The following is a 16,806-nucleotide window of genomic DNA, read 5'->3' as shown; positions in this document are numbered from 1 at the left end:
CTCGAGCAAAACAAGTTATTTTTAGGAATAATCAAGACACACGATCTTGGACAGAAAATATTACCGCACATCTTTGTAAAAAGGATTTAAAAAGTTAAACAACAGAAGAAATACATGCTTATAAATTGAGAAATGTATTTGAACAACGTGTAAAAAATTTAATTCATTTTCTAATGACACAACGCAAACGTTTGCCTGGTTCTAGTGCGTAAAATGCGCAAAATGCGCACTAGATTCTGTTTTTTAACGCGGTCTCAGACCATCTGTTACATGTTCCACAATTCTTTAAGCGTTATGAAGTCTCTGTATATTTGGTAGGGGATCATGGTGTTATTTTTATTTTATTTTTTTTTATAAAGAAACGTTTGAAAGAACAAAGAAACGCAGTGCTGGTTACAGCAGGTTGCTGCACTGCGTTTCTTTGGCTCTGATCCGCGACCCGCCTGCAATAAGGGTCAGTTATAGCACCAGAACATCACAACTATTCAAATATAAAGAAAAGAAGAAAAATTAAAAATGCAAGAATTTGTTTGTAATAATAATGAGAAAAAAAAACAAGAAGCAAATCATGCATTATATTTCAGAAATGTAATTATAATGTGTGGGTATTTGAGTTTAGCGTTATTAAACTATTATGCATTTATTTAACAGGCAATGTATTTCAGGAAGAATTACCCACAGATGTCTAATGAACCTTTTTCATCCTTATAGTGCTCTTATATGCCTCAATGCGGTATGGTCCTTCCTTTGTGTAACAGACACACGCCAAAGCATTGCTTTTTATTTATTTATTTTCGTTCAAATCACAAAATGACTTTAATTAAAATTAGAAAATAAACATTTTTAAAACTAAATATGCATTTGGATGAACTTGTTTTAGCCACAATTCAAAAAGATTATTGTCTATTGTATTGAATGGTAACATTTTACAAACAAATTAATCTTTAATCTTTGCTCACTTTTGCCAAAGACTATACTGAATGCACAGGAAACACTCAACATGGAAATGAAAAAGAAAAAACACCCAGGGAAAAACATACATCATATATCATCATTATAAATAGCAAATATAATCTTGCACAAGTATTTTTGTGGGAGTCCATTGCCACTATAAATTTTCTGATAATCCTGCACCAAAACACCCAAATGAAAAAACAGTCATTTGATCACAAAAGAAAGAGTGCATCCATCCTGCCAAAAAAAAGAAGAAACAGTCTTCTTCCTGAGGCACTATAAGGTATAAGGGCATTTATTCAAGACAAAGTTCATTTGTACACAAACACTAAAAATAATATCATTATTATTATTATAATCTGTCCAATATCTAATATAATTTAACAAAGGAAGCGAGAGAGCATAGTTTCTTTTTGTTTGTGTTTATCAGTCTCAGTCTTTAGATGCATCTCCTTCGCACTCTTTGCTGGTTGTTGTGGTGCCGATCTCTTTTTTACTGCCTTCTTTGAAGCTTCGTTTGAGGGTGCCATTCAGGACACTCTCTGAACTCTGTCGCTGAAAATGCTTCCTAGACCCCACCAAAGATGGATTATTCACTAGCGTATAAAGGAGGTGCCAGTGTCCACGTGCTCGCTTAGCATTTGGCACCTTGTTCTGTTTCTTTTCCTGTGAAACCAGTTGAATTCCTGCAACAAAAGAGCCAGATAACATCTAACATTAGCTTGTTTTACTTATAGATAATTTTGCATGTCAAATATATGCATATGAAAATATGGTCTAAGAAATGGGGTTTAAAAGCAATCCTAAGGCTATTCATTTCCTTTCAAAAAACATTATTATGCATAAATAGTGTATGACATCCTTCCATTTTCTTTTCTTCAGATGTCTTTCAATGGTGTTAGCAGGAAAAAAATAACATGCATTAAAATATTAGAAATGGGTAAACAGTACTTCAAATGTTGATATGGTCTACATAGTAAATGAGGATCATCCGCACACTGCTGCATCTAAAGGCAGTTGTAATGGAATCTTTTGAGCACAGTTGGGCCATATTGAGCCTGCCATTACCACACTAAAAATGCAAGCCCTCTGGGTTGCATAAATGAAACAGTCAATTAGAATGGTCCATCTGTGTAATCTGCAAACCTAATCTCTACTACACAAAAGAACCTTGTTCACCGGGAGTTAGCAGAATTGTGATTGTATCTAATTACAAAGACATAAATATTTTCAATTTGGGATGCCAAACAATTTGTAAATGTCTAGGTATTAAAAGAGAGATGTAGAGATTAATCAGAGCTGTGTTTTTCAGCGATGATGTACTCACCATCTGCTTTTTCACTGACAATTTGTTAACTTCTTTGGAAGCGAACAGCTGTGATCACACTCCGTTTCTGTGACTTTGACTTTAATATAGAATTATATAGAAAATAGCAAGGATATGTCTTCCTTGCCTGATGGAAAAGTATAAAACTGAGGGAAAAGTCCTGTTCATCTTGGATGAGGTGCTATTCAGCAGAGGTCGGATGTTTGCTTGGTCTATGACAGGTTTGATTGAGAGCAACAGTGAAGCCAGAGATACTCATTGTACATTATGACCCAATTTATACTCACAAATTTAATCAGGATAGATATGCTCGCCTGCTGCGTGCAAGACAGTCTGATGAATCAATTATTTTTTAAACAAAGCTGGCCAACTGCCTGGAAATACAGCCCGATGGCTTTGGAGAAATCAAATCCACAGACATGCTGCTTTAGTAGTGCACAGGGATAATGTTTATCCACCATTAACAGAAGAGAAACAGCAGACTTTTTAATAAAACTCACTGGACAAAAAGCGACAAAATGTGATAAGATTTTTTACCTGTGTACTGGATTCATCATTGCATAGTAAGCAACAGATCTGATTCAGAAACAACATTCCATAGTGTTTTGTTTACAAATCATTACATTTTTGTTTGTGATAGGAATAAGGTAATTCAGCTGCATATGGCCATTCATTCATTCATTCATTCATCTTCTACCGCTTATCCGAACTACCTCGGGTCACGGGGAGCCTGTGCCTATCTCAGGCGTCATTGGGCATCAAGGCAGGATACACCCTGGACGGAGTGCCAACCCATTGCAGGGCACACACACACTCTCATTCACTCACACAATCACACACTATGGACAATTTTTCCAGAGATGCCAAACAACCTAGCATGCATGTCTTTGGACCGGGGGAGGAAACCGGAGTACCCGGAGGAAACCCCCGAGGCATGGGGAGAACATGCAAACTCCACACACACAAGGTGGAGGCGGGAATCGAACCCTGACCCTGGAGGTGTGAGGCGAACGTGCTAACCACTAAGCCACCGTGCCCCCCCTGCATATGGCCATATCAGATTTTATTCTTATGCTTTAAGATTTAAGATAAGATTTTATTCTTATGCTTCTTATGCTTTATTCAAGGAGCACACAGGAATTGTTTCACTGCTTTCACCAACCTTCCTCCACATTACGTGCCGCATCTCCGGTGCCTTTGTCCTGTCTTGAAGACTGCAATAGCAACCCACAGAAGGCCTTCATGACTGGGTGAGACTGACTGACCTCAATCTTTAAATAATGAGCATAGCAGCGATACCCTGCAGAGCAACAGAATGGTACATACATTGAACTGGGGAAAATGCAATCTACAGTCTATCATTGAATATGGTGTACATCTCAAGTAAGACATACAGATTACATTGCAATCGGTGTCTAGGAGGATTATACAGTTTTTACATCTCATATATTTAAGAAACCTGTCAGCATGCTGTCAGCTTTACATAAAAATTATACACTCACTATACATAATGGTACTCACTCTCACTCTCACTCATTTTCTACCACTTATCCGAACTACCTTGGGTCACGGGGAGCCTGTGCCTATCTCAGGCGTCATCGGGCATCAAGGCAGGATACACCCTGGACGGAGCGCCAACCCATCACAGGGCACACACACACTCTCATTCACTCACGCACTCACACACTACGGACAATTTTCCAGAGATGCCAATCAACCTACCATGCATGTCTTTGGACCAGGGGAGGAAACCAGAGTACCCGGAGGAAACCCCTGAAACACGGGGAGAACATGCAAACTCCACACACACAAGGCGGAGGCGGGAATCGAACCCCCAACCCTGGAGGTGTGAGGCGAATGTGCTAACCACTAAGCCACTGTGCCCCCCATATTGGTAACAAATTCAAGAAAAATACAATAACCTGTGTCTTAGTAAGGTTGCCCACCATGAGCTACCAGACAAGCTTCAACGCACCTTGGCATAAATTCTACAAGGATATTCCCTCAATTATTGTTTTGATGATGGTGAATGAAAGCCCTGTCTAACACTTTTGATCAGAAATCTATTGCAAATGTTAAGTTGGGTTCTCTCTGGAGGTCATAGCATATGATTGACTTCATTTTCATACTTATCTAATCTTTCAGTGTGCCATTGTGCCTTGTGAATGGAGACTTTGACATCCTGGAAGAGAGCACTCTCATCAGGATAGAAATGTTAAATCAAAGGATAAAGATGATCAGAGATAATAGCTCTGTATTGATATGCACTCTTTGCTTTAAATGGACAAGTGGATCTAAAGCATGCAGGATAAATGCTTCCTACAGCATAACCACCACTGATTTCACCTTTAATTTGTCAACCGTCTGTATGTGTCACACTTATATGGACAAAAACAGGCAATAGAAAATAAAGCAAGCTGGTTTTTAGCTGAGCCAGGCTGTTAGTGCAATCTGATATACCTGTGTCAAAAGATTCCACATTGCGGTTGAGGAGGCTGATGTCCATGCGGCCCAAATGCACAATGTTAAAAAGAGCTGTGATGACCAACCTCCAAATTCCCAACAACCCACCCACCAGTACATTGACTGGAAATAGTATGTAGGTCAGAAGGAAAAGCCACCCCCTACACACAGACAAGCAAAACACATTTATACATAACACACATATTCACATATAGATTAAAAGTATATAAACATAAATAAAATGACACAAGGTGTTTAGACTTCAAACAGATTAACACTTTTTGGGAAAAACTCTACCTGTTAGTTAGGTCTTGTGTTCCAGCATCCTTTTTAATGAAGAAGAACCTGGACGTAAGGTGCTGGATAAGCACTGTTAATGACAGAGTCAACCAGAAAGGCCTGGGAATGGAGACACAGCACATAAGAGAGGATTTGTTTTAAGCAGCACTTTTATAAGTGCTGGAGTATATGGATTAGGATGAGAGATTTTGGAGTGCCCTGACCCTGGACACAATTAGGAAGCAGAGAGACTAACAGCTCAAGTTCACTGATCAATACCATGACAACATATTATATTCATCGTCAATGGCAGTGAAGTGTACTCACCACATTCTGCCAATGATGTGAAAGACCACAAGGTTCTTTCCATATAAGATGGGAATGATGATGAGGAACACAACAAATAGAAAGCAAATGAAGAACACCAGAGTCTGAATGATCATGCCTTGATGAGAACAGATACAGAGAGTTCTCTGTTATACTTGACATGTATACACATTATTTGGTAGGTGTAATTTTGTAAAAAAAAATTGGTAATTAAATTAATTAAATTCATGCTTAAACAACAGTTCACACTTAATTTTCCCAATTTAGTAAATATATATATCTTTCAAAGATATGTGCCACTACTAAATAATCCATAGTACAGTATGTGCTGAAAATTACACTCTAATATTAATAATAATCAATAAGTGTAGACTCAAGGGGTTAATATAAAATTGAGAAAAATATTTTATAAATACAACAAAATATCAATATGGAAATGAAAAAAAAATATATGTAGAAAATTTACCTTCCCACTGGAAAGAGAAAAAGGTATGTTTATAAAAGAAATCTTTTAAATTTACCCAAACAAATAAATGCAGCTTGGTAGCTGGTGTAGCCCATCCAGCACACGAGGGCAGGACGTGATGGCCTTATGCTTCTCTGGACGTTATAAACATTGTAGATATCCCCTCGGTACAACCCTCTCAGATTAGACCTGAATTCCAAAATATGTAATTTAATGAGATACAAGAGTTCAAATATATGAGGAATATAATAAGGATGTGTGAATTGATTTGAATGGAAATTTTAATGAGGCAATTAAAATTGACTCGATTTGAGAACCCCATTATTTTCAGCTTGTAGTTTGTAGATTAGAGTCAAACAAAGTCTGCTCCCACTAAAAGTAACTCTTATCAGTGCGAATACAATATATTTTACTATTAGTTTCATATGTGTGTGTGTGTGTCTGAGTGTGTGTGATATACAGTAAGCGAGATGCACTAATGTGCATTTAGACATTCTGTGAAATGTTAAACATTATATGCATTTTAGCCTTACCTATGCAGGACCATGGACCTCATAAACATGACCAGATTAACCAAGCAGGTCAGGGCTATTGCTGAGACATAGCACACTGAAAGAACAAAAAATAACCCTCATACAGCCAAACTCAGCAGTTTTCACTGTTGGTTGATTATCAAGTACTTTCTGCAATGGTCCATCAGTCTGCTCTGCTGACTCGTTCACTATTCTCCAGTCTTAATTTGTATATGTGGACTTGTGCATGTTTTGTGCACATAGTATAGATTTACACAGGTGTGTATAAGGAGAAGATTGACAGTGGATCTATACGCTCAGCAATGGATCCATTACAGGCCTCTGCGCAATATTTCTTGCAGTTGGCAAGAAGCTTAATATAATTAGACCACAGGCAGCTTCCTCTACTGAGCACAGAAGCCTCTAAGTCAGTGTAAGTGAATTCTGGATTACTTCTCATGTACACTGTGGAGTTAACAAACTCAACAATACCAAATATCAGAAATAAAAAAGAAAAATTAAAGCAGCGATGAATTGGCAAAATTATAAACATAAACATATAAACAGATTTGATTTTACAGATCAAACATTCTGCATGCAAACCAAGAAAAATGTTGCTTATTTTGTTTTCATGAAAGATTCGGAATGATTCTGAACTCACCCTCAACACACCCCATGTAGTACACTACTATCTTAACCACCTCTTTCCGATCATCTGACAGAACAATGTTAAAACCAGCAAGGAGAAATGCAATGTCTTCGTTCACTCCTTTTCGGACAATCTGGAGAGTGGGCACTACTCCAATGACCAGCAAGAGGGCCATCTGATAGAACATGGGCAAACAGCATATAATTAGGCATGTAGTAATCCTGTAGTAGCCAATTCAAATGTCTTTACTAGGGATTTACAAAGATACACACCTGATAAAGAGCAATAAATGAAACAACAAGAGAGATAGTTAACTTCAGAGGGAACCTAAAAACTATAGAAAAAAATCACCAAATCACAACAATGCAGACATTAAGACCTAAAACTGGCATATATTATACACACTGTGATAGTTACCCTCTTTAGGTGTGTATATGTAAGATTTTAGTGCTTTAGTGATTCTTTCAGCCAGCTTATGTTTAGAATTGCTTGAACTGAAAAAGGAAGAAACAAGAAACACAAATAAAGACAGTCAAACAATTATTTAGATGAGAACGATTATTTCCTTCTCATTTCTAACCGTTAAATAAAGCATAATAGCTGCATAGTATATTATATGTCCTTATATGGTTTAACAGGATATATTCCTACTCATAAATAATAGGAAATCTCTTTTTATCTGACTGAATGTCTCTCTTATGATTCTTTATTCCTTTTTTGAGAATGTAATTGTTATCTGATTAACTGCTATATCTTCACAAAGATGATGAATTCGGATTGATTTTAATAATTAAAATCAATTAAAAAAAAACAATTTGATACAATCTGTTAACAAAAAATATTGCACAGAACACTCATCTAACCTGGCTTGAGATGTTTTTTTCTTTTTGAGGATGTTCTTTACATAGTCTGTGTAGTAGCTACTGTTGAGGTCCTGTGAAACAAAATGAAAGTGAATGGAAATCAATTAGCACATGCATTTGCATGACATTTGCATGACATTTTTAACAAGGTACTGATTGTAATCCAAATGTATCTAATCAGTTCACGTTTTCAATTCAAAGCAGCTTTACAGAACATAAACATAGAACAAAGGATATTATAGAGAATAATATAAAGATTAATAGAATACAAAATTCAAGATTAATATTAGATATATTTAAATGTGTTTGTATTTGTCCGAGAAGTCTGAGGTGACACAAAACTCCCTTGAATGGAAGAAAGAAACAAGAATTAAAAATAGTCATGACGTTCTATTAAGATTAAGAGAAGATTATTCCCCTCAATTTCCAGTCAACACCATACATTTTTACAGTGACAAATAAGAGCACCATTGTTCTGTCTCTGTGGGAAAATAAAACAATGTAATCTATTCTGCCACAGACCAGAACTTAAATCCCAGAAAGCTGCTTATTATGATTAGGCAGTGGAATGACATTCTGGTGATTACACACAGTTTTACACTTTGCATTGTGTTAGATAATTAAGCTTTATTATTTGTGAGTTAGAAAACTTTCTCAGGTGTGCACAGGGAGTGAAAACAGGAAACCACCGATTTTACACATTTACGTGTTCTAGAGAGCTCAAATGTCACCATGACAAATTCTAGGCCTCAAATATGCATGACAAGTTTATTAATCCCTCAAAAACACTCAGTCGGTCCCAGTTCATTTACACATCAGTGGCACTGCACACACTCACCTCAAAGGGATCGCTTTTCTCTGTTCCTTTAAAGCCCTTGAACAGGAGAAGAGGATACTGGAAACTGAGAAATGCCAAACAGGCAATCTCTGGCAGGCTGCTCAAAAGGGAATGGTACTTATATATCTGCAAAGGATATGTAGAAAAAAATAACAAATAAATTTCCTACTTTTATATAACTTGGGCGGTTAGAATAGGTTGATACTCTTGATCATTTTATTCTAACTGCTTACTGCATGTCTAGCTTTTCAAAAACAATAAAACAGACAAGGAAGGTAAGCCCATTTACACAATCATCCGTTTACATGTTGTTTGCAACCTTTGGTTTATCTTTAACATTTTGATTAACTTTCAGAAGATATACTTCACTCTGCCAGACGCTGCAGTGATTAGCTATGCTAAGTGCACTGTAGCTGACTTGTATGCAGAACAAATAATTTTAAGTCTTGAACATATATTAAGAAGGCATTGGGTAAAAATGATGGGTTGTGGGATGAATGTGAGAATCTTAGGAGCTACAATATGTATTCATTCATTCATTCATCTTCTACCGCTTATCCGAACTACCTCGGGTCACGGGGAGCCTGTGCCTATCTCAGGCGTCATCGGGCATCAAGGCAGGATACACCCCGGACGGAGTGACAACCCATCGCAGGGCACACACACTCTCATTCACTCACGCAATCACACGCTACAATATGTAGTTCTACATAATTAAATTCTAGCTATGCTGTGACTTACTAGATTCTATGTAATGTTCCTACATAAAACAATAACAACCCAACTATTAACAATGCCAATACAATCTAAGGAGACCTACATGTGGTGTTTTGGGACAGTCAATTTTATGCCAGATGAGTATGCCAAAATGTGTCCATGACAACAGGCTGCCCACTATATAGCCAACTCTGATGTGGAGGGTGCCGCAGGCCAGCAAGGGGTAATACAATACAGGGTAGTAGAAGAGAGCAAGGATCAGCCAATACTCTGAGAAAATCAATAATAAATAACAACAAATTAAGAACATTTATTCAACAGTTTCTTGTAAAAATGGTACACTATTAGCTAAACATATATATAGAAACCTTGATAATATGGAAATGCGTTTAGTAACAAAAATAAATATGGGATCAATAGTTCAAAGACAAAGAGTCATGTAAAAAGACAGGTATTGTTTATCCTCTTGTGTGAATAGAGCCTGTTTTGGATAGGAGCCATTTTGTGAAAAAGTATAGTTCATTTGATAGCTTCAGTGCAGGAATGACTCACTGCCTCTGGTTCATATCATCTTTACAGATAAGTTTCCCAACTAACCTGGTGGTCTCAAACAATATCAGAATTTTCACTCGAATTGTGGCTGTTCCAATCCCATAAACAGTATAATATATCAATATGTAGATATAAAGAAACAAGCTAAAATAAAGAATTAGCACAGAAAAATCCCATACCTTTGTTTTGTTCATCCTTAGTAAAAGGTAATGGGTTGGGGGATAGAACCAGTCCAACAAGCCTGCAGAACATAACCCCAAACACAGCCGCAGACAAAGCTTTGTGCTGTGTGTGGTCTAAAAAATTCACAGGGCTTGAGAAAGAAAAGAAATATTGAGTTATATATACAGTACAATACTATGGGAATGAACCAATAGTTCTGTTTCATTTAAATATTTTAAGTTCACTGCAAAGTAAGCATGAAGTAGAACAAGCTAAAGTTTTGACACTGGCTTTAATTTAAGATGTTGAGGTGAAAATCATGCTGGACTCACCTGCATAAAGCTGGAACTCCTTTTAGCCTTTCAAATTTCTTCCGCTTTGCCAACACCACCAAGATCAGCATGACCACAAACTAAGATAGCAGAGGAAGAGGAACAGAAGAGGAAATCTTGAGCAATCTAGCCCTGCCAAGATCAAACCATAATCCACTGTTGAAAACAATGTTCTATTGCTTCCGAGTTCAAATTAAAATTACTCTCAGTAGAGGGAAAGAAAACAGACACTTCTTCAAAGAAGGTCATGTGACGTGGCCCTGTCCTCCATTAATCAAGGTCAATGAACAGAGGCCTGGGATCAGTGACCTGCTATGACCCATCACAACTTTAGGACTATCCAGGGCCTAAACAGCATGCAGGGGGTTGGCCTGACCTTACCACATGGTCCATCACATTTATAAACTTCAAATATGCTAGAATGATGGCTGTAACCTCGAGTCAACGGGAAGCCCAGGAGCTATGCATTATAAGTGCTAACCACTTCAAATGTTTCCTAGTATATTTTATATGATTTGGTCATCCACAATACAACATGCTTTATCTGTGTGGTAGCCTAGTGATTAAGGTGTTGGGCTACCAATCAGAAGGTTGTGAGTTTGATCCCAGGTCCACCAAGCTGCCACTGTTGGGCCCCTGAGCAAGGCCCTTAACCCTCAATTGCTCAGTTGTATAAAAAAATTATGAGATAATGTAAGTCGCTCTGGATAAGGGCGTCTGCCAAACGATGTAAATGTAATGTAAATGTAATCTCAGACAAGACTCACGGATATGACTGTGATGCATATGTGGTAGAGACTTTCATCAGCTTTGGGGTCACATGGTGGGATAACTCTGGAAATTTCACAAAAACAAAGTATTTATTATAAGCTGCCATAATTCAAGCCACTTAAAAATCCTTTTGCTGTTAGCATCCTTAAAGGAAACCTCTTGACCATTGTAAGCCTGAATTATGCAATTAATTGCTACACAAAGCAACAAAAATTAAACTACATCTTAAATATACAATTTGCTGTGATGAACAAAGATTGAATTAAACCACTGCAAAAACAATGGTGTCTATGTACAAATACTCAGACTATTCTGATATGAAATCAATGTTTACCAGCATGTAAATACACCAGATATACGTTTCTGGAGGCTCCTATAAAGAATACAAATCAGACAGTATGTTCCTTTAAGTGGTAACAGGAAGTCAGGTAATAAGTCTGATACTGAAATACAAACTGCAGTGACAGAATGTGTTTAGACTGAGTTACATTTTCCCTCAGGATTCAACATGTCATTTTGTATACTGATGTAACTGAGAGCACTGAGAGTAGGTCAAACAGGAAAAGATACTGTTTTCTATCGAATTAGTCCATTATTTTAGAATAATTAGCTCTATTATGACTCATCTAAACTTATACATTAGGTGATATATCCATGTTCAGTCAAACTTGTACTAATAAAATGTACAAAAAGATTTTTTTTTTTTTTTTTTTTCTTAGCAAAATGACAAAAATAATCCTACAGAGAAAACCCTGGTTAGTACATGAAAACAAATTACTTACTCTGCAGGAGCCTTTGTGGGTAGCGGATTATCATAAAAATCTTGATACTCATAGAAGTCTTCCTTTGCAATGTCTGCACTCATGATCTTGTTTTAAGGACCAAAACAGATCTATCAGTATGTGAAAGAAGTCCAGGAATTCAGGCAGAGTGGACTTCTCTTCTCTTTTCTCTCTTCCTGTGGGATACACAACACCTTTCTCCTCTTTCTTACGTTGTGCAAGAAAAAAGCTCCTTTCAAAGTTTGGTTTTGTGAAGTCCTGTGTTCCTTGTGATCTCTCCCTCCTTCACCTTATTTCTGTCTCTGTTCAGGTGCTTCAATCCTGTTGTAGCAGAGAGTTGTGAAAAATAGTTTAAGTGGCCTTTGTTTTTAGATTTAAATCAACACCACACTGGAAGACTGAATAGAGGGAGCCAAACATAAAGGATAGAAAAGACAGAAAGATAGAGAAGAGAAATGACCAAAATATGAAAATAAAGAGAAGAACAATGCAAATAAGGGGCAGCTAGTCTCTCCTGCCACCTGTGGCTTACTGAGATTGGGTGACTGTCCATGGGCGGGCTGCTGTCTGAGAGGCCAGCATGAAGAGTATCAGAAGCACAGGAATTTTATAAAACACTGAGTTATATGTGTGTGGGATGGCTATAGCTGAGGAGGTGTGGTACATTCATTCATTTCCATTTTCCAATGAGATAACAGGGAAATACATATGAGTAACATATGATACATATAACAAGCTATCTTGCTGTGAGGATTAATAATGATGAGTCAAAATCAAGTAATGAAAAGCAAGTACTGTCTACACAAACTCAAAGCTTAAAAGTACCACTGAACTCACGAAAAAAGGATTTTTTTAATGGATGATCTAGATTAGTATAGGGACCAAATTTGTTAACAAAAAAGCAAAGAGCACCTTTTCTTGGTTTCTTAAGTCACTTTCTTAGTACCTCAGTAAAGACAAGAAAAGGAAGAAAAAGAAAAAATAATCGATAGATAAACAAATAGTCTGTGTTCTCACAAAACAAACTCAACTGTTAATTAACCTGGAAACTAACTAAACCTCAATAGCTGACTGGCTGTACTGACAAGCTAACTAGATGCAATAACCATAGTTGTTTTGGTATGTTTGGATTGGATTGGCTAATCTTAATTAATTTGCTGAGAATATGGCAAAGCAACCTGAAGTCCAACTCACAACTCTTCAACTCTAAAAGTGCAACCTAGATTATAACAACTGACCAGTTATCTATCTGTTAGGTACTCAGTGGCAAATACACATGCATATGAGCTATGATTAGGAGTAATTATAGCATTACTTGCAAGAAAATTATAAAGAACATATGATGTATCATAAATCTGGAGCTCCTGGAAGCTGAATTAATTTAGTATAAAAGAAATAATTATAAGTAGATTAATATATGTCATTTAATCGTATTAGACCTTGAACATGCTATGTACAGTATCAGGCTTTTAGCTTTGGATTTATATAAATTTAGATGCATATAACTTTATATACCATTAGATTTAGATTTCACTACATCTGAAATTAGAAATGCCTTTTCTGCCCCAGCATCAGCACAGAGAAGGCAGAGCCATGTGAACAGACTGAAAACAGGATGGGGTAAAGGTTACAGTACATCTCCCTCACACACAGCACTTCAGTTCCAATTACACACATTTACTTAACTGAATATTGTCAGGATTCTGTTTAAGTTCTATGTTGTGCATTTGACAGTAAACAACAGTATTTTTCTATAGAGTTGGAAATACAACAAAGCTCTGTTGCCGGTCTCCCTCCCTCACTCATCTATTCTAGCGAAACTTCGTAATCTTAATCACAGTGTCAAGGTCAGTTTGCTCCTCTCATTATGCAGGGATTACAGTCAAAGAGAGTTAAAGAAATTTTCAAAACCATCGCTAAAACTCTTGAGGGGAACCAAAAACCTCACAAATCAGTTTCATCCTTCTGTGAGAAAAAAAAGAGGCTGGACAAACAGAGACTGTTGAACAAAGAATGCTTTGAAGACTTACATCACCAAGGTGGTGGTGGAATAGGGCCAGAGACTTTGTTTGGTCCAGGCTGAGAAATTGCTGGTGCTTGGTTTTGGGTCTGAGACGTGAACAGAAAATGTCTTTCATAAATCAGAACACAAAAAGAGGTATACTGTTCCTCAGGCCAAGTGAAAACATTAATGCACTACACACAGAAAAATTCCAACAGATATTAGTCATAAAAAGACACACTTTGATTTTCTGTAACATAAAAACGACACCTTCTTAACTCACAATTGAGTACCAAAAAAGGAATTTCATTATTAAGTGCATCACTGTCCATCACCGTGGCTTTTAAAGCTGTGTGCAGCTTTCATCTGACCTGCTCTCACACAGTTAACTAGAAAAGGGGTACAGCCAAAACCCAGTGAATGACCAGATTTAATTAAAGACACAGCAGCAAGGATATAGAAAAAGATGGACGTTCTCTTTAGTGATTTCATATCCTCTATCATCGCTCATGGTCTCTTGGGAGCACTAACATCAGTCAGTTAAAGAAAAAATTGGTGGTGCTAACCTGGCTCTGCCAATAACAGACTGAGATATTTAATGATGGGGGGAAAAACAGCCATTAGTCACTGACAGAGCATGTGACAATTTAATCTCCTGTCCTCAGCAGCCTTAAAAGAATATTTTTTCCTCTTTTTTAATTGAAGAACACCCATAGACAATGTCATACTGTCCACTAAGACCCTGTAGATTTCGGACTGGCTGTTGTGGATAGATTATCTTATTTATCAGATTTTTTTAGATGAGCTTATTTATCAGAAGTACGTAAATGCTGTTATAATAACCGTGACAGTTATAGGACAGTTACAGTTTCCACTACATTTTGGAAAGAGGTTGTATGCAATTGGTTCATTCAGCCACAAGTGCATTAGTGAAGTGAAGGGTGAGGTCAGGGTTCTTTGCAACCACAAGTTCTTCCACTCCAAACTTGGCAGACCATGTCTTTATGGACCTTGATTTGTGTACTGGTGGACTGTCATGCTAAAACAGGTTTGGGCTAGACCTACAGTACCACCAAAGAGAAATCTTAATTTGACAGGATACAAACATATCTTACACAATTCTTTACTTCCAGATTTGTGCTAATAGTTTGAGTAGTCGCACATATGGCAGGTGTGTACAATTTTGCCATATATTGTAGGTGACAGCAGTTTTGGGGGTGAAATCGTGTGGTGAAAATAAAGTGTGGCATCCAAGTGTGGTCTATTATCAATTTATATCCACCTCTGGGTCCACTACTAACCTGACCAGGACAAAGCAGTTACATTATGAATGAATTAATAAAGAATGCATAGAAAATCCTTTTTTAAAATTATTTGAAATTGTGATTTTGCATTTTTTTTTTAAATGTAAAGCTGCTTTGTGGCAACGTCCATTGTTAAACGCACTATATAAATACAACTGAGTCAAATTACAGTGAACAATTATGCAGATCTGGCAACCTCGCTCATATTGGACAGTGTCGAGAGTTTGACTTCAGATAGCTGTGTGAAGTCTCACCTCGTAAATTTAGTAATGAAATGCTTTCTTTTCAGCGGATTATTGGATTATTTATCACATTTTGTACTTTTCTGTAACATACAACACTGTGTACTCGTTTACCTGCATATGGTGGATGTAGCATAATATTGTGACAGACACACTAAACAGCTTTTAACACAATTATCGTTATAGATGTATCACACACCCTATAATAAATACATAATTTCACCGGCTTGTAAAACGAACGGTAATTTAGGTTAGTTAAAAGTTGGTAATTTTTAAAAAAGTTCTGGAAATCATGCCCAATCTGGCAACCCCGATCCGTGTTGAATGTGCAATCTTGGTGCAAAAACACTCGAACACAATTCTCACGTAAAAAAATAAAAAAATCCAGACCATAATTATACGCCAATTAATCATTATAATGACTCTCACCGTGTCTCTCCCAGCATCAGGGAAGAGTGGTGTAAATTGCATATCCCAACGTTTTCTATGTTTCTTTTTACTTTAAGTGCATTTCATTTAATTTTTAATTTTATTTCATGTTTGATTTGAATTCATTGTTTAATTTACGCACAGCATATTATCTTATTTAAAAAAAAAAAAAAAAAAAAAAAAGAGAATACACACACTACAATGCTTGCTCTTACCTTCCTGGATATCAGTTTCATTGATCCTACATACATAACAAAGGTTCATTGTAAAACAAAGCTGAAGATAGAACTTGTCTTTGGGTTTAAATGACTTTCTCCATGCTGCTTAGATTTATCCTGTGCAGAGAAAAAAGAAGTGCTGCACTACATGCAATCTTATGGGACTTTGCCCCTGATTTTTTTAGTGTTCAAACCTTGAAGTGAACCGATGTGTGTTCATATCTTAATATTAACAAGATTATTTTGTATCATGAGAGATTTTTTTTTTTTTGTCACACTATAGGCATTACCATGAAAAGATATGGCAATGATTACAGCAGTGTTTTACATTGCCATTAATTATCACCAACAGCCAATGCCCTTACGTTATCTGTTTAGTTTCATGTAGAGGGATATGACATTCAATCTGTATCTCCAGCAAAAGAAACAAATTGTGATGCTCTGTGTGACCAAAGGACAAATCCCTGACTGAAAATAATATTGTATGGGGGTTAATAATGTTGAATAGCCATACTAAAATTGAAGAGAAGGCTCTAGTGAATCAGCTGTGGCACTACAGGCTTATGCTGACTGTAGAAAATCCTCTTCTGGAATGAACGATGAAGAGATTATTAAGG

At 36.8% G+C, this 16,806-nt stretch overlaps 1 protein-coding gene across 1 annotated transcript; it reads right to left on the bottom strand.

Annotated features, from left to right (window-relative positions):
- Positions 1 to 936: 936 nt before the first annotated feature.
- stra6 (signaling receptor and transporter of retinol STRA6) lies at positions 937 to 16,323 on the bottom strand. Its single transcript, XM_060886587.1, has 19 exons — positions 16,187 to 16,323; positions 14,025 to 14,103; positions 11,995 to 12,315; positions 11,209 to 11,275; positions 10,442 to 10,521; positions 10,127 to 10,260; positions 9,499 to 9,665; positions 8,679 to 8,804; positions 7,841 to 7,911; positions 7,395 to 7,471; positions 7,250 to 7,311; positions 6,990 to 7,152; positions 6,350 to 6,425; positions 5,872 to 6,005; positions 5,351 to 5,468; positions 5,042 to 5,143; positions 4,742 to 4,905; positions 3,444 to 3,581; positions 937 to 1,640 (listed from the first exon to the last, which is right to left on the bottom strand). Exons 3-19 carry the CDS (start codon positions 12,075 to 12,077, stop codon positions 1,387 to 1,389), a joined length of 2,016 nt encoding a protein of 671 aa, XP_060742570.1. The 5' UTR covers positions 12,078 to 12,315; positions 14,025 to 14,103; positions 16,187 to 16,323; the 3' UTR covers positions 937 to 1,386.
- Between the last annotated feature and the right edge of the window lie 483 nt (positions 16,324 to 16,806).

Source organism: Tachysurus vachellii, chromosome 14 (genome assembly GCF_030014155.1).
Source record: "Tachysurus vachellii isolate PV-2020 chromosome 14, HZAU_Pvac_v1, whole genome shotgun sequence".
Lineage (NCBI taxonomy): Eukaryota > Metazoa > Chordata > Actinopteri > Siluriformes > Bagridae > Tachysurus > Tachysurus vachellii.
This window is presented reverse-complemented; position numbering and strand designations above follow the sequence as displayed.

What these genes read in the sequence shown, in the direction of transcription:
- stra6 (XM_060886587.1), bottom strand. Translation starts at nt 12,077, where the DNA reads ATGAGTGCAGACATTGCAAAGGAAGACTTCTATGAGTATCAAGATTTT. An exon ending in CCCACAAAGGCTCCTGCAGA is followed by an intron (nt 11,276 to 11,994) that starts GTAAGTAATTTG and finishes TGAAATTTCCAG; the next exon opens with AGTTATCCCACCATGTGACC. An exon ending in AAAAAAACATCTCAAGCCAG is followed by an intron (nt 7,472 to 7,840) that starts GTTAGATGAGTG and finishes TTCCTTTTTCAG; the next exon opens with TTCAAGCAATTCTAAACATA.